The sequence below is a fragment of the Castanea sativa genome, chromosome 1 (assembly GCF_040712315.1).
Source record: "Castanea sativa cultivar Marrone di Chiusa Pesio chromosome 1, ASM4071231v1".
Taxonomy (NCBI): Eukaryota; Viridiplantae; Streptophyta; class Magnoliopsida; order Fagales; family Fagaceae; genus Castanea; species Castanea sativa.
This window is the reverse complement of record NC_134013.1, coordinates 87871056-87896973: the sequence shown is the minus strand read 5'-3', so window position 1 is coordinate 87896973 and position 25918 is coordinate 87871056. Positions and strand designations below refer to the sequence as shown.

The 25918-nt window shown below is 34.5% G+C and overlaps 2 protein-coding genes and 1 pseudogene across 2 annotated transcripts; all 3 read right to left on the bottom strand.

The window, feature by feature from the left end:
* Window positions 1-991: 991 nt before the first annotated feature.
* LOC142636447 (uncharacterized) lies at window positions 992-2029 on the bottom strand. The gene has a single exon (XM_075810687.1). The coding sequence runs from the start codon at window positions 2027-2029 to the stop codon at window positions 992-994; it is 1038 nt and encodes a 345-aa protein (XP_075666802.1).
* A 4331-nt stretch (window positions 2030-6360) lies between these two features.
* Window positions 6361-8267, bottom strand: LOC142622856 (endochitinase-like). Its single transcript, XM_075796412.1, has 3 exons — window positions 7668-8267; window positions 7110-7257; window positions 6361-6863 (listed from the first exon to the last, which is right to left on the bottom strand). The coding sequence occupies exons 1-3, from the start codon at window positions 8098-8100 to the stop codon at window positions 6494-6496; spliced, it is 951 nt and encodes a 316-aa protein (XP_075652527.1). The 5' UTR covers window positions 8101-8267; the 3' UTR covers window positions 6361-6493.
* Window positions 8268-11561: 3294 nt separating this feature from the next.
* LOC142622858 (basic endochitinase C-like) lies at window positions 11562-12818 on the bottom strand (annotated as a pseudogene).
* Window positions 12819-25918: the final 13100 nt, after the last annotated feature.

The following is a 25918-nucleotide window of genomic DNA, read 5'->3' as shown; positions in this document are numbered from 1 at the left end:
GTGGCCGCTTCTCGGTGTTCCTCTAGCAAGTCCAGCTTTTTTGCCATTAGCTTCTCGTTCTTGTCTGGAGCGAATCCTGCGACTTGGGCGCTGCATAAGTTTACTTCGGCGAGGATGACAACCTCTGCTCTGTAAGTTAGAGAGAATGGTGTTTCTCCGTGGATCTTCTAGAAGTTGTCCAGTATGCCCATAGGACGCTCGGAAACTCCTCGGCCCACCTACCCTTGGCGCCCTCCAACCTCTTCTTTAACCCACTTACGATGGCCTTATTGGTAGCTTCTGCTTGGCCATTGCTCTGTGGATATGCCGATGTGGAATACCGATTTCTAATGCCGAGGTTGTTGCAGAACTCTCGGAACGCTTTGCTGTCGAATTGTAGACTGTTGTCCGACACAAGGGACATCGGCACGCTAAATCTTGTTATAATGTTTCTCCATACGAATCTCTTGACATCAACATCCCAGATGTTTGCAAGCGCTTCCGCTTTTGCCCACTTCGTGAAGTAGTCTACCGTGACCAACACGAATCTCCGATTACCCGTTGCCTAGGGGAATGGCCCGACTATGTCCAGCCCCTACCGGGCGAATGGCCACGGGCTGTTCACTGGGTTCAAGTTCCCGGCAGGTTGGTAGATCATCGGCGCGTGTATTTGACATTGCTCACACCTCCGTGAATGCTTGGTTACATCTTTCCTCATCTACGGCCACCAAAACCCTTGCGTCATTGCTCAGTGAGCCAATGAGTGACCCCCCACGTGACTACCGCGTACACCTTCGTGCAGCTCAGCCAATAGCTCTTCAGCTTGATTAGGACGGAGACACTGCATGTACGGTCCTTCGAATGATCTTCGATATAACTTTCGATCGGCAGATAACCAATACCAAGTAGGGGTTTGTCGTACTCTGGCTGCTTCTTTTTCATCTTCCGGGGCTCGGTCTTTTGCAAGGAAATTAATGATAGGGTCCATCCAGCATTTCTCGGCTATGGTGACCTATACGATTGGTGCTTTGATAGTAATACTCGGTTCAGCTACTAACTCCACCCTGATCAATTGAGGTACCATGTTAGCTATTAATGATGCTAACGTGGCTAAGGAGTCGGCGTGTCTATTCTGTCCTCGGGCCACCCGTTCAACCTTGGCGTTTGAAAAACTACACATGGTCTGCTTTACCAACCGCAAATATTCCATCATTCGGGAGTGTTTGGCCTCGTTCCCTTGCATTTGGTTAACTACTAGGAGATAATCCGAGTAGACTTCCACCTCTTTGGCTCCTAAATCCATGACAACCCTCAGTCTAGCAAGCAGTGCTTCATACTCAGCCTCATTATTAGAAGCTCTAAAGCCTAACCTGAATGAGTGCTCTAGTTTTAACCCTTCCGGGGTGATGACCACAATCCTAGCCCCCGCACCCGCCGTATTGGATGTGCCATCCACAAATAATTTCCATGGCCTGACTTCCACGGGGCAAACAATATCCGTACTTTTTGTCGAGAACTCGACAATGAAGTCTGCAAGTACTTGTCCCTTCACCAAGTTCCTCGGCTTGTATCTGATGTCAAAAGAGCCTAGTCGAGTCCCCCACTTAGCTATCCTCCTCGTAAAGTCAGATCTTCTCAACAATGACTGAAGTGGGTACTCGGTCAGAACATGGACGGTGTGGGCTTGGAAGTAGTGGGGCAATTTTCTGGTGGAATGCATAATAGCCAGCACCAGTTTCTCCAGTGGCAAATACCTAGTCTCGGCATCAACTAACGTCTTGCTTTTGTAATAAACCGGGAGCTGTACACTATTATCCCTCAATAGCATGACGCTGGCTGCATGCTCAAATACCGAGAGGTACATATACAGGTTTTCTCCTGGTTTTGGGGCTGTCAATGTCGGTGCCCGTCCAAGGTAATCCTTAAGATCTTGGAAGGCTCTATTACACTCCTCGTCCCATCGAAACCCCTTCCACTTCTTCAAAAGCTGATAAAATGATTGGCACCGATCAACGAACTTGGAAATAAATCGGTTGAGAGCAGCCAACATGCCGGTCAATTTTTGAACCTCTTTCAAATTGCTCGGTGTTTTGAGACGTATCACGGCTTCAATTTGATCAGGGTTAACCCAAGAATTTTCCGGACCCCACTCCGAAAGTGCACTTATCTATTGAGGCGTAGCTGGTGTCGTCGGAGTATCTCAAACACCTCTTTAAGGTTGTCGATATGTTGCTCTTCTTGCTTGCTTTTTATTACCATGTCATCAATGTACACCTCGACCGTACGTCCAATCTTATCCCTAAACATCCTCGTCATCATTCGTTGACAAGTGGCTCCAGCGTTCTTCAATCCGAATGGCATCACAGTATAATGATAGTTGGCGTTAGGTGTTATGAATGTAGTCTTCTCCTGATCCTTGATGGCTAAGGTGATCTGGTGATAACCTTGGAAAGCATCAAGAAAACTCATTCTCGGGTGCCTATACGTAGTGTCCACCAATTGATCGATTTTTGGCATTGGAAACGGATCCTTCAGGCATGCTCGGTTTAGATTGGTAAAGTCAACACAAACCCTCCACTTACCGTTCTTCTTCTTCACAACCACCGTGTTTGCAAGCCATTCCGGAAAGAACGTCTCTTTTATGGCCCCTGCTTCTTTCAGCTTCCCAACCTCTTGTCTGACGGCATCGACATGCTCTTTAGCGGACCTTCTTGGCCTCTGCTTCTTAGGAGGGTATAAAGGATCAACATTCAGCTTGTGAACTATAAATTTGGGGTTAACCCCGGGCACCTCATATGGACTCCAAGCGAATACATCCACGTTTTGAACAAGAAAAAGCAGCAACTCCGCCCTTTCTCGGTCACTCAAGCTTGCCCCTATTAGGAAACTCCTTTCTCTATCCGACAGAATTTTTACTTTAATCAAGTCCTCGACAACGTTAGTCCCCTCCACTAGGGGCTGCTGTGATTGCTACAAGGGAGCCTTCTTAGTCGAATCTATTGGTTTGGTTTGTTTGTTGGCCGCGGCTACTAAGCACTGTCCGGCTGCCTGCTGATCCCCCTTTATCACTGTAATCCCCTCTTCAGCTCGGAACTTGACTTTTACGTGCAAGGTGGATGGTACAACCCCTATGTCATGGATCCACGGCCTTCCAAGTATTGCCGTGTATGGCGAGAAAGAGGTGACCACTATGAACGTCACCATTACCCTTGACTCTTCAGGTAACCCCATCCGCAAGGTGCTCGCCGCGATCTTTTCATTGTCCCCGCCGATCTCGTTATACGGCTCCTAGTACCGATTGGTATAGTTGCGAAGGGTTTCCCCAGCCCCCATTTTCATTGATAGTAATGCATCTACGAGTTGCGGACCCAGCTGCGAGTCATGAACCACACTCCAAACTCCTGGATTAGTTCCGAAAAACGATGGACCGAACCTTTCTTCAATCCATTGAACCACCTCAAAGCAGTGGGGCTAAGGCTCGAGGGGAAAACCTTACACATCAATGCATCGTTATGGGCATGTAAAGACATCATTTGAATATAGTGACTTACATGTTCCACCGGGTCTGTCTTTCTAGTGTAGGAATTGAACGGTGGCCGTGTGAACCTGCTCGGCATTGGCACGCTCTCAATGTCTCTCGAGAATGGAGACTAGGCAGCTTGTCGTAATGCCTGGCTCATTGCATCCATGGCCACATTTTGAGGTCGCCCCTCATCCGAGGTAGTTGATTCACGGTCCGCATACTCTCGTGTACGATCGTGATGTCGACAGGACCCGGATTGATGGGATCCTGCCGCATGGTGATTCCCTACACTTGCCTACCTTTCCTTTCGTTCCTCGCGGTCCCTTCTCTTGCGTCTGCCCTGCGCTTGCAATTCCAAATCCCTCACTGCCCTACGCAGGCGCTCGAGCTCTTGATCCCTCTGCTCAAGCTCCTGGTCTCTTCTGTCGAGGCGACTGCGGCCCAAGGCATCAGACATTGTCCGGAGGGTTTGGTATGATCCTTCTCCTAGTCCAGATTCCTCTGCTTCCTCATGTCGTCTGTCCTCTTGCCTCTTTTTCCTTCTTTCTCTCCATGTAGACCCCCGTGACGACCCTCCAAAGCCGCTTTCTGCATGACTTCCCAGTCTACTTCCAGATATCCTCCCGTGCGCGCCTAGATAGTACCACAACTACGTAGGAGTTCCCCACAGACGCACCAATTGTGCGCACCCAAATACGACTATTAGGCCTAATCGGTATTTGGGCTCACAATCTATTTGTATGGTAGGCTTTCGGATTTCCTACAATGGGTGATGCTATGCTCGGCCACCCCAGTTCCCAAGTTTTCCCTGTTCTTTCTAACACTTTCCTTCTATTTCTAGGATGATCACTTTTTGCTCTCTAATCTCTTCACTCCGGAATCACCAACCCCTTCAATTGAATTGTCCTTGCCTATTTATAGCCAAAATTAGTGGAATGACCATGATCATTTTCCTGGTGGGTGGAAGGAGAGGTCCAATACTGTCTCCCCTAAGTGGATGCTTAATTGGGAGTGGGAGAAGGTGACAGTGGCATTGGAACTAGCTCCACCGCTAGACTTGATGCTCAGTAGGGACATTCCCTAGGCAGTGGAATGAAGGTCCAATGCCATTTCGCTTAAGTGGATGTTTGGTAATGAGTGGGAGAAAATGATAGTGGCATCGGGACTAGCTCCGCCAATAGGTTCTCTGCTCGGCAGTGGCATCCCATAGGTGATGCCGTGTATTCCGAGTTCAACATGCTCGGAAGACATATCTGTCGGAGGCGGCGAGTCATCACCCTCGCCTCCTTAAATGCCATAAGCCTCATTAAATGCCGTGCCGTGAGTGTTTTTACACATGATTGGTGTAAGGTTTTCACACATGTCATTACCTCTATAGGCCTCCAAGTAAGTGGGCTTAAAGGAGGGTGACACCCGTACAAAATATTATATGTAAGTCTTAGTATACATAAAAATTATTTCAAATGAAATTTTAAAATATTTGTGCATCGCATGGGATATCATTGAACTGGGAGTGATTTGGTCTGAAAATATTGTCTCTGTATTTTAAAGGTGAAAAACTACCCACTAGTAGAAATATATTAGAGTAATTTTTGAACTCAAAGCTTTAAAATGTAAGTTCAAGTAAGATTGCTTCTTAAAGATCCGATTTCATATTGAGTTGGCACTTGGCAATTACACATGACAGTATTGTTTGTCCATATAAGTAGAGCATGTAAATTTTGAAGAGTTTGGCTAATGTCATCCGTTAATATATAATTGAAGTATTTTGGATAGTTAAAAATAATCTTAATTGAAAAGTGTTCAAAATTGTTTGAAAGGTGTAGCTGCAGGAAAATAACCTTAATTTGATCACTTACTTGCTCGTATCTTTTTTATGGTTTTGAAACCTAGATCGTTCATTGAACCGTAAAAGGGAGAGGTTCAAGGTTTTTAAGGTCGAACCGAGGTCGAACCGGAGTCGAACCGTGATGACATCATAATTAATTTAATAATTATTTAAATATAAATAAATATATTAAATTTGTAAACATTAGGAAAATTTACTAAAAATATCTTAAAAATTGAAACAAAATTCATAAAATAGTACATTATAAGGTTAATAAAAAATAGTACAACATAAATAAGCATAAAAAGAAATTTTTATAATAATCCTTTAAGAGAAATCATTTCAATCAACTAAAAACGACTTTTAAAATAAATTCATAAATTGCATAGGTATTATTCTTAAATAAAAAGTTAAATTAGTAATATTTAATATGTTGAGAAAGATTAAATAGCAGTTTAGAAACTATAAATCATGTAAATTTAATAATATTACATATTATCTCCCAAGAAGAGCATTTGGTCCGTTAGTCATGGCTTCAGTCTTGCTTACAAGGTGTGAGAGCTCAGGTTCTCTTTAATTTTCCCCTATTCCATGACCGGTTGAACCGGCCTATGATTCGTCCAGTTTTTCCGATTGAACCGCAATTCATCCTATTCTCTCAGATTGCATGTATACTTGGTTCTTTATGCTTAAAAAACTGGATTTTAGTCTAGTTCTCGATTTTTCCAGCCGGCCTATCCGGTCCAGTCCGGGTTTCAAAATAGTGATCTTTTCAAGCATAGCGATTTTTTGAGTGATATTTCGTTTCACTTAGAAGTTAGAAGTAGACATCTAGGGCAGCTATGCAGATTGGTACCCAATATGATTCAATCTCTTATTAATTAAGAGAGCATCATACCCAATTGACTTTGTGAGCATCTTACCCAAAGTAGCCATCAAAGCAATGAATAATTTAGAATTTAGAAAGTACTATAAAATCGAACGTACAGTTTGGTAAAGCTAGCTACAATATTAATTACCAGTACTCAAATTTATATAATTCTTCTTTATTTATTTTTAAGCTTAGAGATCTCTTATGGAGCAACAAAATCACCAATTTATATGTTTATATTGTCTCCTTATTGTAGTTGGCTAAACATATTTTTGCCTTGGACCAAAGCTATTTAGGCAAAAGGCTTTTGATTATAGCAATCTAAGTTGTTTCCATAGCTTACTCCAAATATGTCACAGTACCTCTTATAGAACCCAATCCTATCATCCACCCTATTATCGGAGCCATGGCCACATTCAAGGCCACCATTGATAATGTTGGTGATTACACCATAGCCCGGAACTCGACCAGCTGATGTGTCAGCAGCAGAGGGTCTCCAATTTCCAATGATGACATCGTGGCTAGATGGCTTGTTTGCTTGCGGGGTCATCCAAAACCATATGGCTGTCTTGAAGGATATGGTGGGGTCTGTGGCTACAAGATCTGGATTGTTTATGAGATCAGCTCCAATGGCTTTACCAGCTTGCCCATAGTTGTAGTTGCTGATAAAAGTTGATGAACCATCAAAGTTAGGGTCAAAGTCTTTGATAAACTGAGTTACAAAAGTCATTTGACACAACATTTTTCATAACGTTAACATGATTTGTTGTGATTGGATCATATCAATAATATTTAAGTTTATCACTGACATTACTTTATTATACACCAATTATAATATATCAATCAATATTTTTAAAAATAAATTGTTTTCCTAACTTAGTAGCTAAATTATGGTTTTAAAAACTTACTGAGTGAGTTGGATAGGTCCCCGGCCATAATATTGTTTTCCAGGAGCACATGGCCAAGATGTTGAGGTACAATAAGTTTGCTTGTTATTTTCCGTAACAAAGCAATATCCCCATGCATATGGGCCATCTGGTGCAGTTGCCCACCCTCCTACACAAAATATAATCACCTTTTGCAATTAAAATTAAATCAATCAAACAAAAACTACGGGCCTGATTGTAACCCAAGTCTAAGTCCATTATACTATAGCCCTGATTGTAATGTAATTTTAGAGCTAGTCCACTACAAAAACTACGGGCCTGGTATAATTTTTTGAAGTCACATTTATTTTTATGTATAGTTGTATTTTATACAGTATTTTTTTTATTAAGTGAATATAGTTACACTAAACGTACACTTATTTATTATATTTTATATGGGATATATACCGTACAATAATATATGTTAGTGATAAGGTATTTTTCAATTGACGTGGTTTATTAATTGTAATTAGAATCATTTTCGTATCCGATTACTACTGATATTATTTTTATGATTTTATCACTAGTAGCAGAACTAACCTGTGGTCTCATGAGAGGTTTGACCTAAGAAAGCCGCAAGCTCTCTTTTACGTGTAGCAACATCCCCAGTTGTGCCAAAGCCATTGAAAGATCGAGCAGCAGCAATGAAAGCATTGTAAGTGTAGAATCCATTGCTTTTACATCTTGGATCGTTCCTATATTTAAGCATTTGATCAAAAAGAGATGCACTGATAAGACTGCCAACATCGCCACCACCACCACTAGGTGTAGGAGATGGAGTTGTAGGGGAACCACCAGAAGAACACTGGCTTTGGCAACCATTTCCACAGTAATCATTTGTGTTGCCACACCATCCATATTGGCTACAACATAGCCCATTTGGACATACTACACCCCCAGCTTGTCTTCCACATTGTTCTGCTGAGGTTCCGAGCAAGAAAGCTAAGAAAAGTAGCAAAGAAAAGAGCTTCATTTTTTTGAGTGTTTGTGCAAAACAATGGTGACTATGTACCTATATATATATAGGAAAGTTTTATGGGTTTATCTTTACTGCTATTCTAGTTTTAGGTTCTTTTACTATAGGAACTAGTTTAGGCTAGAATAGTTAGAATGTAGAATTTCTGCCTCAAGGCGCACACGTATGCCGGCTTGACTAAGGAGTTTGCATATGTAACTTTGGTCATGCGTTCCTAAAATCACCTAGAAGCCCTGGCTTTATAATGTTTTGGTTGATTTTTTGTTTAATTAGTTTCTTGCTTTCAATAATATGCTAGTAACATGCTTATGGTATTTGAATTGTTTAGAAACATGGCTAGGATCGGTTGAATATTTCATAGAGACACGTTTAGGATTGGATAAGGATAATTATAGTATGAAGATGTTTGATTTCAATCCTTGTTTGATTTCAAGATGTTTTGGATTGCGAACAAATTAATTCAAATAGAGTATGACAGCTTTTTCTTTCTTCTTCCCCATTTTTGGTTTGGTAATTAACTAATTATCGATCTCTTGTTCAAAAATGTCAAAGAAGCTCGACAAGGGTGGCTTGACTAAGTTCAAAGCCAAATACAAATGTTAGCTTACCAGTCTTACAAAGAATAGGAAAATCAATTGTCATCATCCTGAGGTGTGGTCCATTAATGCCATTATATCTGCCGGTGGAATTACTCTTTGGGTGCTGCCAATTAGCGACAGCAATAGGATTTGTGTCTACATTTTAGAGTCTTCCTTCCGTATTCAATGAACCTTGTGGACGAGGGAATAGGGCATTTACCACCACCTTGTGAATTTATTGATTTACTAATGCCTAACTTTCCACTCCAATGACTGAACATACAATTGCCTATGCAATAATCATTAAAAAATTTATATATATATATATATATATATATATATATATATATATATATATATAAAGTAGAGATCTCATACGAGAGACCATGAGTTTCTACCATGTGACACACTTTATAAAAAGAATTGAAATACTCTTAAGTCATCGATCTAAGAACAACTTTAAAAATAGGGACTATTCATTTAATTTTATTTTTAGTTTAATATTTCAAGACTATTATTTGTTACATTTTATTCAATAATGTTTCAAGCCTATTATTTGTTTCATTTGATTCAATGTTTAAAGACTTTTCCTCTCTCTCATACACAAAAAAACTCTTTGCATTTTCATTCATCATTTTCACTTCTACTCCTTTATATACACATGCCCAAAGCCCTCCATGTCATCTCGTCTCAAATACACTCAAACCAAAAACGATGTCATTTACCTTCAAGTCTTCAACCTTACAACGACATCTACATAACTCTAACATTGTCATACATTTAATCCTAACCCGTATGAGTAGGCTATAAACAAGGAAAAAGGCTTGCTTTTTTTATTCAGTGACACAAGCTTATGGTTTTGTTGTTGGTGTTGGACGTTGTAGATTTTATGAAGGTTGTGATTCACTTTGAATTTTTGGGTGTTTGAGATTTTGGTTTGGGAAGGTCGTAAATGTATTTTACTTTAGAACTAAAGAGGAAGAGAAAAAAACATTCTAATTGATTATTTATGAAATTAGCTTTTTTTTTCTTAGAACTCATAATGTGTAGGTTTTTTTGTAAGTATTTTACTGCTATTTTGTATGGTATGAGCCATAGTGATAAAAAAAATCAATGATGATCACAAAGTGCTTTCCTTTTTTTTTTTTTTTTTTTTTTTTTTTTTTAAGGATATAGAAGCCTAATTAAAAATAATTAAATCTTGATAAATGAATGTGTTTTTAGTTGATTTCTATTTGTTTAATCACGTTCTTTTTATGTTGATACTCATAATCACAAATGATTTCCTTAATTTTATTGAGATAATGAATTGAGTGTTTGAGATTGAGGTGTCCATATTTGGTTTAAAGAATAGAGTGGTTGAAGAAGTGTTTGGGAGGTTTCTTAAATTTATGTAATTTTAGGATATAAAAGTATTTTATGCTTTAAATTCTTATTTATTTATTTCAAAATCATTTAATCAATTTAAAAAATAAATTTTAATTTTAATAGTAAATATTATAATATGTTATAGTCTTATAGAGTTATCCACTTTGGTCCTATTAAGCCAATTTGGTCCATTTAGTCCTATTTGTTTGCTTTAGTCCAACTCGGTCCACTTTGGTATTATTTGGTCCTACTCAGTCTCATTCTGTTCATTTTGGTCCATTAGATGTAATTGGTCCATTTTTGTGCACTTACCGAATAAGAAAAAATAAGTTTGGGTTGAGAGCACCTATTTTAAATCCAAATTTATTAATATATATATATATATATATATATATATATATATATATATATATATATATATATAGATCTCATACTCATAATTAATATCTAAAATCTTAAGCAAATCATTTATTATTATTATGCTCTTGTTGAGTCACATTAATGTAGCATTTTGTGCTACTTCAGTCTAGCTAAATTTAAGTAAAGTCTTTCTAAACATAAATACTATAAATAAGTAAATATACTAAATGTAATTTTTAGGACAACTACTCATTTGTTTTAATGTCGCTACTTTTAAATGAATTGCATAAGTTTGATTATATACCTTCAAACAAAATAAATAAATAAATAAATAAATAAATTATATATATAATTTTATGTAACTATTCAGTGCAACGCATAAGATAGTGACTAGTTTTTTATAAGGAAAGAATCAATTTAATTTTTATAAAACAAATGATGATAAAATATATACTTATTCAGTTTTTTATGGTCAAATCTATTTAATTTTTTGTTATTGATAGAAACTTTTTTTCTTTCTTTTTAAGGCTTTAGATGGTTAGTTCAAAGTTGCTAGACTAGTAAAAAAAAATATACTTAGTAAACTAAGTTTAATACAATCACTTTAAGTATTTTAGTAGTTAGGGGAGTACTATTAAAAGATTCATCTATAATGTCTCAAGATCAATCCCCCATACTTCCCCTATATATTTTTGTTATGAATTCGAGTTATCGGACTACGCAACGGCGTGTTGGCTAATGGGCTAGTCTGTCATGTGGGTGATGGGCTATTTTTGGGGTCTTTTATAAATGGGGGACTTACCCAATGTCCTAAGTGACCTAAGCCTAGAGTAGGCTCTTTAAAAAAAGGTAACATTTATACTCTCATATCTTGGATTGACATGGATGAGTATGGTCCTTATTTAGGTAATTTGAATTCATGATTATAGGTCTTAGTTTTGTTTTACTAATTAAAATTATTTCTCCTTTGAAAACAGAACTCTCAATTTCATTGACAAATTTATTCCAGTTAAAATTTTATTTTTTAGATCTAAAGAGTGTGAATTATTATATAAGCCAACAAAGTAATGAATTACCAGTACTCAAATTTAATAAATTCCTCTTTATTTATCCATAACCTTAGAGATTTCTCATTGAAAAAGAAATCTCCCATTCATACATTTATATCATCTCCTTATTGTACTTGGCTAAACATTTGTTTGGCCTTGGACCAAAGCTGTTTAGGCAAAAGGCTTTTGATTATAGCAATCTAAATTTGCTCCATAGCTAACTCTCAATATGTCAAAGTACCTCTTATAACACCCAATCCTATCAGCCACCCTACTATCCAGGCCATGGCCACATTCGAGGCCACCATTAATAATGTTGGCGATTACACCATAACCTGGGACTCATCCAGCTACAGTGTCAGCCGCAGATGGTTTCCATTTTCCAATGATGACATCGTGGCTAGATGGTTTGCTTCCTTGTGGAGTCATCCAAAACCATATGGCTGTCTTGAATGATATGGTGGGGTTTGTGGCTTCTAGATCTGGATTATTTAGAAGACCAACTCCAATGGCTTTTCCTGCTGGCCCATAATTGTAGTTGCTGACAATAGTGAAACAATCGAAGTCAAAGTTAAAAGTCTTTGATAAACTAACAAACCTTACACAGAATACAGCTTTATATTTTTGTTATTTGATTTGAACTATTATTGAATATATCATATTCAAACAAAGGGAATCATAATATCATGATCTATGTGTGTTGTGTGAAGAACGAATTGATGATTAGAAAGACTTACTGAGTGAGTTGGATAGGTCCTCAACCAAAATATTGTTTGCCTGGAGCACATGGCCATTCTTTTGAAGGAGTGCAATATGTTTGCTTGTTAGTTTTGGTAATAAAGCAATATCCTCATGCATATAGACCATCTGGTGCAGTTGCCCACCCTCCAACACAAAATAAAATCATCTTTTGCGATTAAAATCAAGCTAATATCCAACAAGTTATACCAAACACACACTTAAAAACACTTCATTAATAATTAAATATTTGGCCAAATTTTACAATGAAACAAAAATGGTAAAATATTAAAAGTATTTTCCATATAACATTTTACAGCAAACCAAACAGAGTTTAAGTAATTAACTAACCAATGGTCTCATGAGAGGTTTGACCCAAGAAAGCCACAAGCTCCCTTTTACGTATAGTAATATCAACAGTTGTGCCAAAGCCATTGAAAGATTTGCCAGCATCAACGAAAGCATTGTAAGTGTAGAATCCATTGCCTTTACATCGTGGATCGTTTCAATATTTAAGCATTCTGTCCAAAAGAGTCGAGTTGATTATGCTGGTAACATTGTCTGCTGAGGTTCGAAGCAAGAAGAAAGCTAAGAAAAACAATATTAGAGAAAAGAGCTTCATTTTTCTTACCTTTGAGAGTGTGAATGCTGTGCAACAATAGTGCTTTGTGGAAGTGAATGTGTTTTTTTGCTACGTTCATCTTCTTTGGCTTCCTACTGCTGCCATCAAAACTCTCTGGTATAGTCATGCCACTGTTAGAAGTCGCACCAACACTGTAAGACCATTGCCTTCCTAAAAATTCTGTCACATTGCCAAACTTCATTTAAGGGATCTTCTCAACCTTATCAAATCTCAAGATTTCATTAAGCTTCTATCTTGAGTTTGAGAGGGGGTGTCAGAGATATATTAGCCCATTAGTATAGGCCCAAGCCTAATTCTACTTTGTGTGCAAGCCAAGTCTCCTACTTGTACTAGAAGTCTATTAATTTAGGGTTTAGTCTACTATATATACACATGTTATGATTCATTGTAACATAAGATTTGTATTACACTCTAATATATTATTGATGTAGCCATTTAGGGTTTCCTCCGTGAATGTAGGCCATTAGGCTGAATCACGTAACTCTCGTGTGTTATTGTGTTCCATATTTTATGCTTTCGCTTTCGCTTCCGCATCTATACTAGCATATTCAACATGGTGTATCAATGCTAATATTTAATAGTGGGTATGTATGTGACTATATATAGGATCGGTGCAATGAGTTTTGCTCGATTACTAGTCAAAATGGGTTGGTTGAGCCTGGCTTCATCTTCAATGACAATATACGGAATTCCTAGTCGATTTTATTGTGGAAAATAGTGTAGTGTTGTTGAGATAAGGCTATCTTGCATGCCTTCCTTTGCAAATTGAAATTCCTTGTTTGGACCAACTTCAACCTGGCAGAAATACATTAACAACAAAAAAATGTGGAAAAAAGAGTTGAGACAAACCCCACACACATATAATACTTTAAGGGCCGGTTTAATTACACTTGCCATTTTGCACACATGTCTATACACATTGAATTTGAACTAAGATCGTATAAAGCGATGTGTATGCAAAATGGTATGTGTAACTGATTTTACCGATATTTTAATACTAGGGCAAACCATAATTTATAAATATATTGTATATAAAATCATCGACTTTAACCTATATATATGTGTGTGTGTGTGTGTGTATATATATATATATATATAATTTTTAGGAGAACTTATACCATCTTTTAGCATCTCTTATAAAAATTGTGCTTGATGATTTTCTTTCATATAGATAAAATTCACTACCTTTTACTATCTTCTTTGTGAAATTCTTAAAATTTTTTTTTTCAAATATAAATTACAAAATGGTCAATCAAACTGAGTAAAAAAAAACGTAATGGAAACATTGAAGTGTTCAAAGGCATGAATGATTCAAAATTTAATTGATACAAGAGAACCTTTTATAATAAAATATGAAATTTGAGAAAACAAAAACTACATTGTCTTTTTAACTATAGAGTATAGAACAATTGGCAATTTTTTTTAAGAGCACCATTGGACTAACTCAAATATTTGAGAGGCTAACTACTATCTTTGTATGCTAAATATTTAAAGTTTTTAATGATTACATAAACTATAAATGAAATTTTTAAAATTTTTACAATACATAACGGGCCTATTATTGAGAGGCCTTGGTCAAGCAAGATGAAAGAAAAAAAAAAAATCAATCATTTTCAAAAACCACAGCTATGCACACATGAGGTCGGTCCATATGTACGCAGGTAGGAGTTAGTGGAGCTTTTTATGGAAATTTTCTCTTAGGCTTCGTTTGGGAGTGGAATGAAATGATCATAAGGGAATGGGATGTATTTATGTAAGAGAAATGAATGGAAAAGAATGGAATGAAATGAAATTAAGTAAATTTAATTAGATGTTTTAAAATAAAAGAATGAAAATGAATTGAATGTAACTAATCTTGTTTGGGAGTAACATGGAGGAAATGGAATGGAATCATTTTATGACAACATTACTATTAGACCCCTTATTGTAAAATAAAGGGTTGAATATATAGGGGTATTTTGGGAGTTTTAGAAAAAAAATTCATTAAATTTAATTTCATTCCCTCCCATTCCACCCAATTTCGGAGGAAATGAAAATTTGAGATTTTGGGAGAATATAGAGGAATGAGTGTTCCCTATTATCCATTTCATTCCCTTCCACTTAAACTCTCAAATAAGGGAATGGACTTTTTGTTCCCTCTATTAAAACTCTCAAACAAGAGAATGGAATAATATTCTAAAATTATTCTTTTCATTCTTTTCTATTCCATTCCCTCCTCCCAAACGAGGCCTTAGAAATCCGGTGCAAAACTGATCCCACAATTGAGAGAAGGTTTCGCACTTAGATTGTCAAGTATAAAAAGTATGACTAACTCCCTCTTCAAAACACAAGAAAATGTCGTTAGAAATATATATAATACTACTATCAAAGCAATTCTTGAGTAAATGAGGGAGTTTTGATTAAATTTTTTTTGAGTTTAAATTCTTGTTTGGCCAACGTCTTATCTCTTAGGTCACTAGCCCTTTATTCAAAGCTTATGACTATGTTGTTTGTATCATAGAATAGCTGCACAAATCAACTAATTGAGGAACAATTTTCTTGTAAACAAGTACCACAATGTATATCATTTCGACTCTTAACTTCAATTTAAACCTCTAAGAGAGTAAGTATGAGTTCAAAAATTCCGAGAAAGAGCATTGGGAGGAAAATTTAAATTAAATTCATTTTTGTTTATAAATACAAGAGTAAATCATTAAAAAAAAAAAAAAAAAAGGTCTTCATCAAAATTTCAGTATTTAATTTTGTATTCTCGCAAAGAAAAATTAGGTTGCTTTCATGCAACTACACTGTTTGCAAGGAGCACAACCAAAACTTTATTAGCAACCTCTTCTCCACCTCCTAAACAACATTTTCACATCACTCAAGCCAACCCAACTACCCTCTGAAAACCCTAGATACCAAAGCTAGAATCATTAGACACCCGAAAACACCTCCCAATTCAACTCCGAAAGCTTCACCCATGAAATCCATTAAAATCATCATCTCAATCTCATGATGATGAAGTCTTGAAGTCATTTTCAAGAGTCCTTAATCCACAAAATTTGAAGACACTAGATTCCATATCACAAAATCGACAGCACACAACAGCAAGAAGCATAATTCCCTCTACCATGAAAGTGAGAGATCTATGCATTGATCCTAGGAAATAAGGGCAATAAATTATTCCATATTTTATAGAGTGATCCACCATCATTTCATTTGCAAGAGGTCGTGCATATAGGCACTACAAAACACGCGGGTCTATAGCCGCGTTTTTTTTAGCCGCGTTTACAAAAGCGTGGCTATAGCTAACCTAAAGTAGCGTTTTTACAAAATGCGGCTATAGACTTAACCTATAGCTGCGTTTTTAAACCGCGGCTATAGGTAAGTCTATAGCCACGTTTATAAGCGGTTTCAGCTGCGTTCATAAATGTGGCTATAGGTCCAACCAAATATATATATATTTTTTTAAAGGAGGACCTATAGCCGCGTTTTTTGAACGCGGCTATAGGTAACCTATAGCCGCATTTTTAACACGCGGCTATAGGTTAAGTCTATAGCTGCGTTCATAAATGTGGCTATAGGTTCATTCAAATATATATACATTTTTTTAAAAGGAGGACCTATAGCCACGTTTAAAAAACGTGGCTATAGCTAACCTATAGCCGCATTTTTAACACGCGGCTATAGGTTAAATCTATAGCTGCGTTCATAAACATGGCTATAGGTCCTGCCAAAAATATATATTTTTAAAAGTGGACTTATAGCCGCGTTTTAAAAACGCGGCTATAGGCTAAGTTTTTAAAATATTCAGCTAAGTTTGAATTCATCTTGACGTGACTAGTCACGTGAAGATGAATTCAAACTTAACATCCAGGATGTTGACACGTAAAACAATAAAAATTATATAAAATTATTTTATTCAAATAAATTAATAATAAAGGAGATGTATTCAAACTTGAATTCAAACGTACTGGATGTTAGACACGTAAAACAATAAAGGAAATATAAAATTAATATATTCAAATAAATTAATGATAAAGGTGCTAAAGTTGGGTAAAGCTGTCAAGCACATAAACAAAATGGACAAAATAAGAGAAATTGAAAAGCCAAACTAAAACAAAACAAAAGCCAAGAAAGAGGTTCTGGGTAATTTAACGTAGAAGATGAAGAAGTGGGAGGAGAAGGAGATCAGTGAAATGGGACTCCGGCAACGTGGCGGTGATTTTCTGGCAGCGACAGCAGTATAGTGAGAGACTGTAAGTTAATGTGTTACTAAAAGAGGGGAGAGAGATATTGGATCTAAAAATTTTTCTTTCTTTTTGATCTGAAAATCATGTTCCGGTCCGGTATGATTTTCGTCCACTGGGTTGAAGGTATCAGAGTTTTCAAGGCCAGTATAGTGAGTTTTTGGTTTTTTTTTCTTTTTCTTTAATTGTGAATATTTGACTTTTTTATTTTATAGAAATATAGAAATTTGATTGAATAACATGATGATAGATGTAATATATGAGATGTTGACTTTGTTTGACGTGGGATTAGCAAATTATCTTGTTTTTGAAGCATGTTCTAATACGGTTTTGGAGACTTTGGCTGGAAAAATATTTTACTGAAAAATTGTTGGGAATTTTATTATTAATTATTTTGTTATTATTAATATATTTTTATGTGATTTTGATGTGTACGTTTAGACTCTTTCCTTTTGATTTTATCTTCACATGACTTGAAGGGTTGTTCCTTAAGAAACTCTTAAACAGAAAAGAAACGTAAATTTGGGGAAAATTTTTAATTTTAATTTTTTTTTACTAAATATATATTATTCTTTTTTTTTAGAATGAAATATATATTATTCTTGATAGTCAATTGGGTATTCATGCAATTGTGTAATTTGATGGTTTAATGTTGAATCTACTAGCTAATATTAAATGATAAATAAAAAAATTTTGAAAAATGAAAATTACTGTGATGTATTTAGAATATTCTAAATACATCACAGTAATTTGGGAATACTGTAGTTTTTTTTCTTTTTTAAAAAAAGACAAAATTAATGTATGGTTATTTCTAATACGTATTAGAAACAACTATACATTAATTTTGTCTATTTAAAAAAAAAAAAAAATACTATAGCCACGTTTTAAATGTGGCTATAGATTGCCCCTGTAGCTGCAGTTTTCAAACCGTGGCTAGAGTATTTCCTATAGCCACGGCTATAAAAATGTGGTCATTGGTCATGGCTATAGCCGCGTTTGAAAAAATGTGGCCATAGACCCTTAAAGCCTATAGTCACGCATTTTAGGCCATGGGTAAAAACGTGGCTTAAAAAAATGCGACTATAGACCAAATTATCCTATAGCCATGTTTTTTTGACCTATAGCCACGTTTTAGAAACGCGGCTATAGAACATTTTTTTTTGTAGTGAGGTAAGTATTCTAATTTAGTTAATTAATTCCTATAATAATTAGTTGCACAAATGATGAATTTTTATGATATGAGATGGTTAACATGTTCATGTATATAATATTATGATCATGCACATTGAGATTGGATTTTAATTTCCATTTGGTTTTATTTTGTCCATTTCGGTCCTATTTGGTCCACCTTGGTCCTATTTAGTCTACTTCAGTCCACCATTCGGTCCATTCAGTTCACTTTGGTCTTATTCGGTCCTATTCAGTCCACTTTGGTCCCTTTGAGTTCATTAGGTCCACTTCGCTCCATTAGCTTCTATTCGGTCCTATTCGATCCATTTGGTCTACTTTAGTCTTATTCGGTCCACATTGGTCTTATTCAGTCCACATCGGTCCCATTATGTACACTTTGCTTCTATACGGTCCACATTGGTCCTATTCGGTCAACATCGGTCCCATTCAGTATATTCAGTCCACTTTTGTCTGATTTGGTCTACTTTGGTCCTATTCAGTCTAGTTCGGTCCACTTTGGTCCATTCAATGAATTTGGACCATTTTTGTGCACTTACATAATGGGAAAAGAAAAGTTTGGATAGAAAGCATCTATTCCAAATCCATATTTATTAAAAATATATAGATCTCAAACTCGTAATATCTAAAACTTTAAACATAACATTTATTATTACTACATACTTATTGAGTCACATTAATGTAATATTTCAGTTTATCTAAATTTAAGTGAAAGTTTTTCTAAGCATAAACCCTATAAATATACAAATATAGTCTTTACGGAAGTTAGTCATTTGTTTTATCATCATTACTTTTAAATAAATTGGATGAATTTGATTATACATCCAAACAAAATATATAAATAAATAATTTTTATATATATAATTTTTATTTAACTATGCAACGCACAGGATAGTGACTATTTTTTAAGGAATTAATCAAATAATTTAAAACTTATTTAAATTTTGTACGGTCCAATCTATTTAATTTTTTTTATTTATTAACACAATCTCTTGTTCAAAAATGTCATAGAAGCTCGACAAGGGTGGCTTGACTAATGCCATTAGCTTACCAGTCTTACAAAGAATAGGAAAATCAATTGTCATCATCCTGAGGTGTGGTCCATTAATGCCATTATATCTGCCGGTTGAATTACTCTTTGGGTGCTGCCAATCAGCAATGGTAATAGGATTTGCGTCTGCATTTTAAAGTCTTCCTTCCGTATTCAATGAACCTTGTGGATGAAGGAATAGGGCATTTGCCACCACCTCGTGAATGAATTGATTTACTAATGCCTAGCTTTCCACTCCAATGACTAGACATACAATTGCCGATGCAATAATCATAAAAAAAAAAATTATATATATATATATATATATATATATATATATATATATATATATATATATATATATATATAAAAGGTAGAGACCTCGTGCAAGAGAGCATGAGTTTCTTTCATGTGGCACACTCTAAAAAGAATTGAAATACTCTTAAACCATATAAGAGTTAAGAACAACTTTAAAAATATGGGCTCTTTATTTATTTATTTATTTTTGTTTAATATTTCAATACTACTTCTTGTTACATTTGGTTCAATATTTCAAGACTTTTCCTCTCTCACACACAAAAAACTCTTTGCATTTCCATGATGTCCTCTCTCCCACAACTCTCTATGTCATCTCATCTCTACACAGCAAACAAGATTCCAACACTCGCAACACAGATCCATAACAATGCCCATGCCTTCTTTTAGAATTGGGCCCACAGCATCACGTAGCTCCCATGGAAACTCTGTTGCTGCCTTGCTGCTAGGTCTTTGATCTCTCAAGCAAGCTGTGACTTAACTTTTTAGATTTGGGCAAATCCAAGCTTCGCCTAATGAAACCAACACCATAGACGTGCTCCACGACCTCTCACAACAAAACCTAAGAACTCAGCCCCCAATGGCAGCCTCACGCACCACCACATGCCGCTAACAGCTTCAGAACCTCCCCAAGCGCTGCCACGATTTCCTCATGTGCAGCTCATCCATCAGCCACACGTGCTGCCCTATCGACTATGTTGACTGCTGATCTCCCTACGAAAGAAATCTAGCTTTCAACCACTGAAGCACACACCTCCACGCGCCACCTGGTTTTCTGGCTTCTCCTCCAAGCACCGGTGGTCATTGCACGCTCCTACCACGCGCCGAAGAACTCTTGCTGATGTCAACTGACGTCACTAGATGACGTTATCACTCTACGTCAGCATGCCACGTCATCAACCATGCAAGCCCTAGTCTACATCAGCGACTCGTCATAAGATGACATTAGCAACTCAGCTGCCCGATCCGTGACCTGACCCGAAAACTCAGAATTGACTCAGACCATGTATCCGTTGACTTTGACCCTAGACGAGTTGACTTGACTTTTGTAGACTTTGACCTTTTGAGTTGACGTTTGACTAGAAGTCAAAATTTTCGAAATGACCTATCTTGCTCAGTTTTTCGCATAGATTCCAATTTCAGACTCTATTTCTTCATTTGAAGCTCTAAAATTGGTCAATTGGCACATTCGTCATTGTGGTTTCTTTGAAGGCATTCTTCAAGGCATCTCTAAGTGATCTTCTCATACTTATCCAATCTTAAGCCTTCATCGAGCTTCCACCTTGAGTTTGAGAGAGGGTGTTAGAGATATATTAGACATATTAGCCTAATGTAATAGGCCCGAGCCTAGTCCTACTTGTACTAGTAGTCTAGGGTTTAGTTGCCTATATATACTCATGTTATGGTTCATTGTAATACAGGTAATTGTACTACACTCTTATACAATAAAGATGTAACCCTTAAGGGATTCATCCATGGATATAAGCCGACAAGACTGAACCACGTAACCCTCGTGTTCTTGATGTTCCTATTCTATGCTTCCCCTTCCACATCCACTCTAGCATATACAACATGGTATAACACATCGCGTTGCTAATAATGTTATTTTAACATCAATTGAGATCACTGGAACTTACAATCCAAAACAAATCCATTAATTACATTTTAGCAAACTTTTATGTGGATGCTGAGATTGTCTTTAAAAACAGCGAATTTATCCATGACTTTAAGCCATTATAATTTCTATTTCTTCTCATGGATCACCATACAATTTCTAACATTTGATATTCGTCCATGGATGTAGGTTGACAAGGCTGAACCACGTAACCCTCGTGTTCTTAATGTTCCTATTCTATGCTTCCCCTTCAACATCCACTCTAGCATATACAACATGGTATAACACATCGCGTTGCTAATAATGTTATTTTAACATCAATTGAGATCACTGGAACTTACAATCCAAAACAAATCCATTAATTACATTTTAGCAAACTTTTATGTGGATGCTGAGATTGTCTTTAAAAACAGCGAATTTATTCGTGACTTTAAGCCATTATAATTTCTATTTCTTCTCATGGATCACCGTATAATTTCTAACATTTGATATTCCACCAGCTATAAATTATAAAACTCATATAGCAATTTGACCCCTTTTTTTTTTTCACTATGCATTCTGCTTTAGAAAGTTGAAAGCACCAACGTAAAACGCTTTTATCTATCAAATTATTCATTTTCCAACAATTTCTCAGCAGCTAAACACCACTTTTTTTTCTTTTTTTTTTTAAATATATATATATATATATATATATATATATATATATAAAAGAAAAAAGTTGACTTGTTATTTAAATATATATATATATATATATATATATATATATATATATAATAAAAAAGGTGACTTCATTAATTAAACATAACTAGTAAGTTGCCTGTGTGATGCATGGACAATTTTTTGATATTTTATATAAGAAGGTTTTGGATAATGTTTTATATATGTTATAAAGAAAAAGTAAACTAAATTAGAGTAAAGAAACATATAAATTTTGAGATATTAAAAATTAGTTTGGTAGTTTCATTGCATATTTGAAGCCTTCCCAAGGTAAGATTAATATTTTAAAAAATAATGAAACCAAATATAAATGTAAAAGAGTAACAGAACCATGAAAATTGACTAATTTGTGTTGTGTTCACATATTTCATGCAATGAAATGAAAGTATGAGAAACTCTCTCACCATCTTCTACTCATTGATAGTGTGACATCAAGACATGATGTGGGCAAATGTGTATGCATGTATCTTATAGATGATTTAAAATTAAACAATGGTAGAATATGGCTTTATATTATGCACAAAATTCTCTCAACTTAGATACCCAAAACAAAAACTATACAACTAAATTACCCAAACCTAAATTGTATTTAAGCCACTAATTTATTTATTTTGAAGACATTTAAGCCACTAATTTTAAAAAGAAAAAAGAAAAAAATTTACCCATAAGGGTTTTGGTGTCTTGATAATAGTGAGAGGCTTGTATAATAGAGGTGATGACTCTTTAGATTCCTCTTTCTCTCTCTTTCATATGTTTTGTCAATCTCAGGTCTTTTATTTTGATAATATATAGTAAAACATTGCCTTTTATTTAACAATTCACAACACTTTTGTGTCTCTCTATCTCTTTTTAGGGCCTTATCTGATTAGTTATTACTATTAGTCCTAAATTATTATTATTATTATTTGCTTTTTTTTTTTAAATTACTAAAACGATGAGTAACTAGGTGTGGTGTAAACTTAGTCAATTAATGAGGCATTAAGGAGATAACAGTAAAATAAGTTAATGTGAACTTTTGGTTAATAGTAAAAAAAACTTAATTAAAGAGGTAAAAAAAAAAAAAAAAGACTGAAGAATTTCTAGAAGTATCATCTATATGTAGGGGAGGAGGAAGAGAGTTTGTAAGTAGGTAAGAGTTTTGACTTTGATTTACACGTGGAAAGGGTCAGACTTGGGTCATAATATGTAAAGTAATAACTGGGCTTAGGTGATAAAGAATTCTAATTTATATAATAGTAAAAATAAGTTATTATGATTTATTGGGTAACAATAAAAAATAAAAAATAAAAAGAGGTAAAAAATGCTAAATTTATATAATAGTAAAAAGAAGTTACTATGATCTATTGGGTAACAGTAAAAAAACTTAATGAAAAAATGTATAAAAAAAAAAGGCTAAATGCAACATCATAGTGCCACATGGTAAGACCTCATACACTCTCACATGAGGTCTCTAAAAAAAAAAGTGAAAAGAGGCAAAAATGCAAAACTAACCCTCTAAATTTCACCGTTTCTCATTTCAGTCCTCTGACTTTCAGTTTTGTAAATTTAGTCCTCTAACTTTCAATTTTTGTCAATTCAGGGCTCTGTTATAACTCAGTTAGTGGTTGCCATAAGAACCCCTGAAACGACGCCATTTTGTAGATTTTTTTTAAATATATATTCGGAATTAAAAGAAAATAAGAAAAAACTGAACAAATAAAAAAAAAACATTAAGGGGAACAACGTTCCCCTTCCCCTGAATCAAAACAAAACAAAACAAAGAACAGCCTTCAATCACTGAACAAAATAAACTTAAACAAAAACAATTACCATCTCATTTCGATTTCGATTTTGATTCTGATTCTGATCCTGATTATAGTTCTCCTTACATTTCTGATCCTGAGGTAATTACTTCCTCTCTCTCTCTTTCTCTCAAATTTGATACGCCACTTTTTGTTTCTTTAGAAAAAATATATTTCCTTTTGCTTTCTCAAGAAAGTTTTGAAAACAATATTTGATTAAGGATTTAATTACCTCTCTACTGTCAGTGAATTTGAGCTTAGCTATGATATGGCTTTCAATTTTTTTTTTAAAAATATTTTGAAAATTTAGGTTCACGAACACACTTATTCTTTATCCAAGAGCTTTTGTTTTCTCTGTTGTATCATCTTCAGCCATCGGAATCTGGCTGGAGTGGCATGCTTCATTTTTCGATAACAGCCATTTCTTCTTCAATAATCTTTGGTTTGATTTCTAATTTATTGCTTAAGTATCTTATTAGATTCAAAATTCAATTTTTTTTTTAAAAATAGTAAATTAATGAGCTTTTGAAGCTTAAGGTTTGTAAGCAGTACAAAAATGTAAAAAGAAACAAAAAAGCTTTGAACTGATTGAGTTTAATGCAGTTGTTAAAGGTTGCCGTGTTTAGAAGTATACAATGTCGTTCCCCTTAATTTTTTTTTTTCAAAATTTTCTTATTTTCTTTTAATCCCGAATTACCAAAAAAAAAAAAAAAAAAAACTCTACAAAACAGCGTCATTTCAAAGGTTCTAACGGTAGCCACTAACTGAGTTGTAACGAAACCCTGAATTGACAAAAATTGAAAGTTAGAAGACTGAATTGACAAAACTGAAAGTTAGAGGACTAAAATGAAAAACAGTGAAAGTTAGTGGGTTAATTTTGCATTTTTGTCAAAAAAATTTCCCAAGTACTTTATTTCTTGAAACTAAAGTACTATACAAAAAGAAAAAGAAATAAAGATAAATTATTTCGCAGTCCACAATTAAAGTACTAATAACTATCTTAAATATTTATAATTCATTCAATAATATAAAATTTAAAAAGAAAAAAAAAACTAAAGACAAATACCCAGTACTTGATTTCTTAAAAGTAAAGTATCATACAAAAAGAAAAAAAAAAGACAAAGATAAATCATTTCACAGTCCACACTCTAAATACTAATAACTATCTTAAATATTTGTAATTCACTTAATAATATAAATTTTAAAAAAAAGTTTACCCAGTACTTTATTTCTTGAAAGTAAGTACCATACAAAAAAGAAATATATATATATATATATATATATATATATATATATATATCACTCCATGGTTCATACTTTAAAAACTAATTACTAACTTATTTCATAATCCACTTAATAATTTAAAATTTACAAAAGAAATTTACCTAATACTTAATTTTTGGAATGTAAAGTACCACACAAAAAGAAAAAGAAAATAAAGATAAATCATTCCAAAGTCCACACTCTAAATACTAATAACTATCTTAAATATTTATAATTCACTTAATAATATAAAATTTACAAAAGAAAAAAAATCCTAGTACTTTATTTCTTGAAAGTAAAGTACAATATAAAAAGAATAAAGAAAAATCACTCCACAATCTACACTCTAAATACTAATCATTATTTTGGATATTTATAATCCACTTAATAATATAAAATATATAAAAGAAAAAAAAAGTGAATTTTTTTTTTACCTAGTACTCGATTTTTTGAAAATAAAGTACCATACAAAAAGAAAAAGATAAAGATAAATCACTCCACAGACCACATTCTAAATACTAATTACTATCTTAAATATTTATAATCCACTTAATAATATAAAACTTAAAAAAAAAAAATCCCGGTACTTTATTTCTCGAAAGTAAAGTACTATACAAAAAGAAAAAAATAATAATAAAAATCCCTCAACAGTCCACACTAAATTTAAAAAAGAAAAAAAAATGAAAAAAGAAATTTACCCAGTACTTTATTTCTTGAAATTAAAGTACCATGCAAAAAGAAAAAGAAAAAAAATGAAGATAAATCACTCCACAGTCTACATTCTAAATACTAATTACTATCTTAAATATTTATAATTCACTTAAAATATAAAATTTACAAAAGAAAAAAAGTAAAAAAAAAAAAAATTGTCCAATACTTGATTTCTTCAAAGTAAAGTACTATACAAAAAGAAAAAGAAAAAGAAAATATAAAGATAAATC

Coding starts and splice junctions, on each gene's coding strand:
- LOC142622856 (XM_075796412.1), bottom strand. CDS start 8,100: ATGAAGCTCTTTTCTTTGCTACTTTTCTTAGCTTTCTTGCTCGGAACC. Junction 7,258..7,667: donor AACCTCTCATGAGACCACAG/GTTAGTTCTGCT, acceptor TATTTTGTGTAG/GAGGGTGGGCAACTGCACCA. Junction 6,864..7,109: donor GGACCTATCCAACTCACTCA/GTAAGTTTTTAA, acceptor AACTTTTATCAG/CAACTACAACTATGGGCAAG.
- LOC142636447 (XM_075810687.1), bottom strand. CDS start 2,029: ATGTTGGCTGCTCTCAACCGATTTATTTCCAAGTTCGTTGATCGGTGC.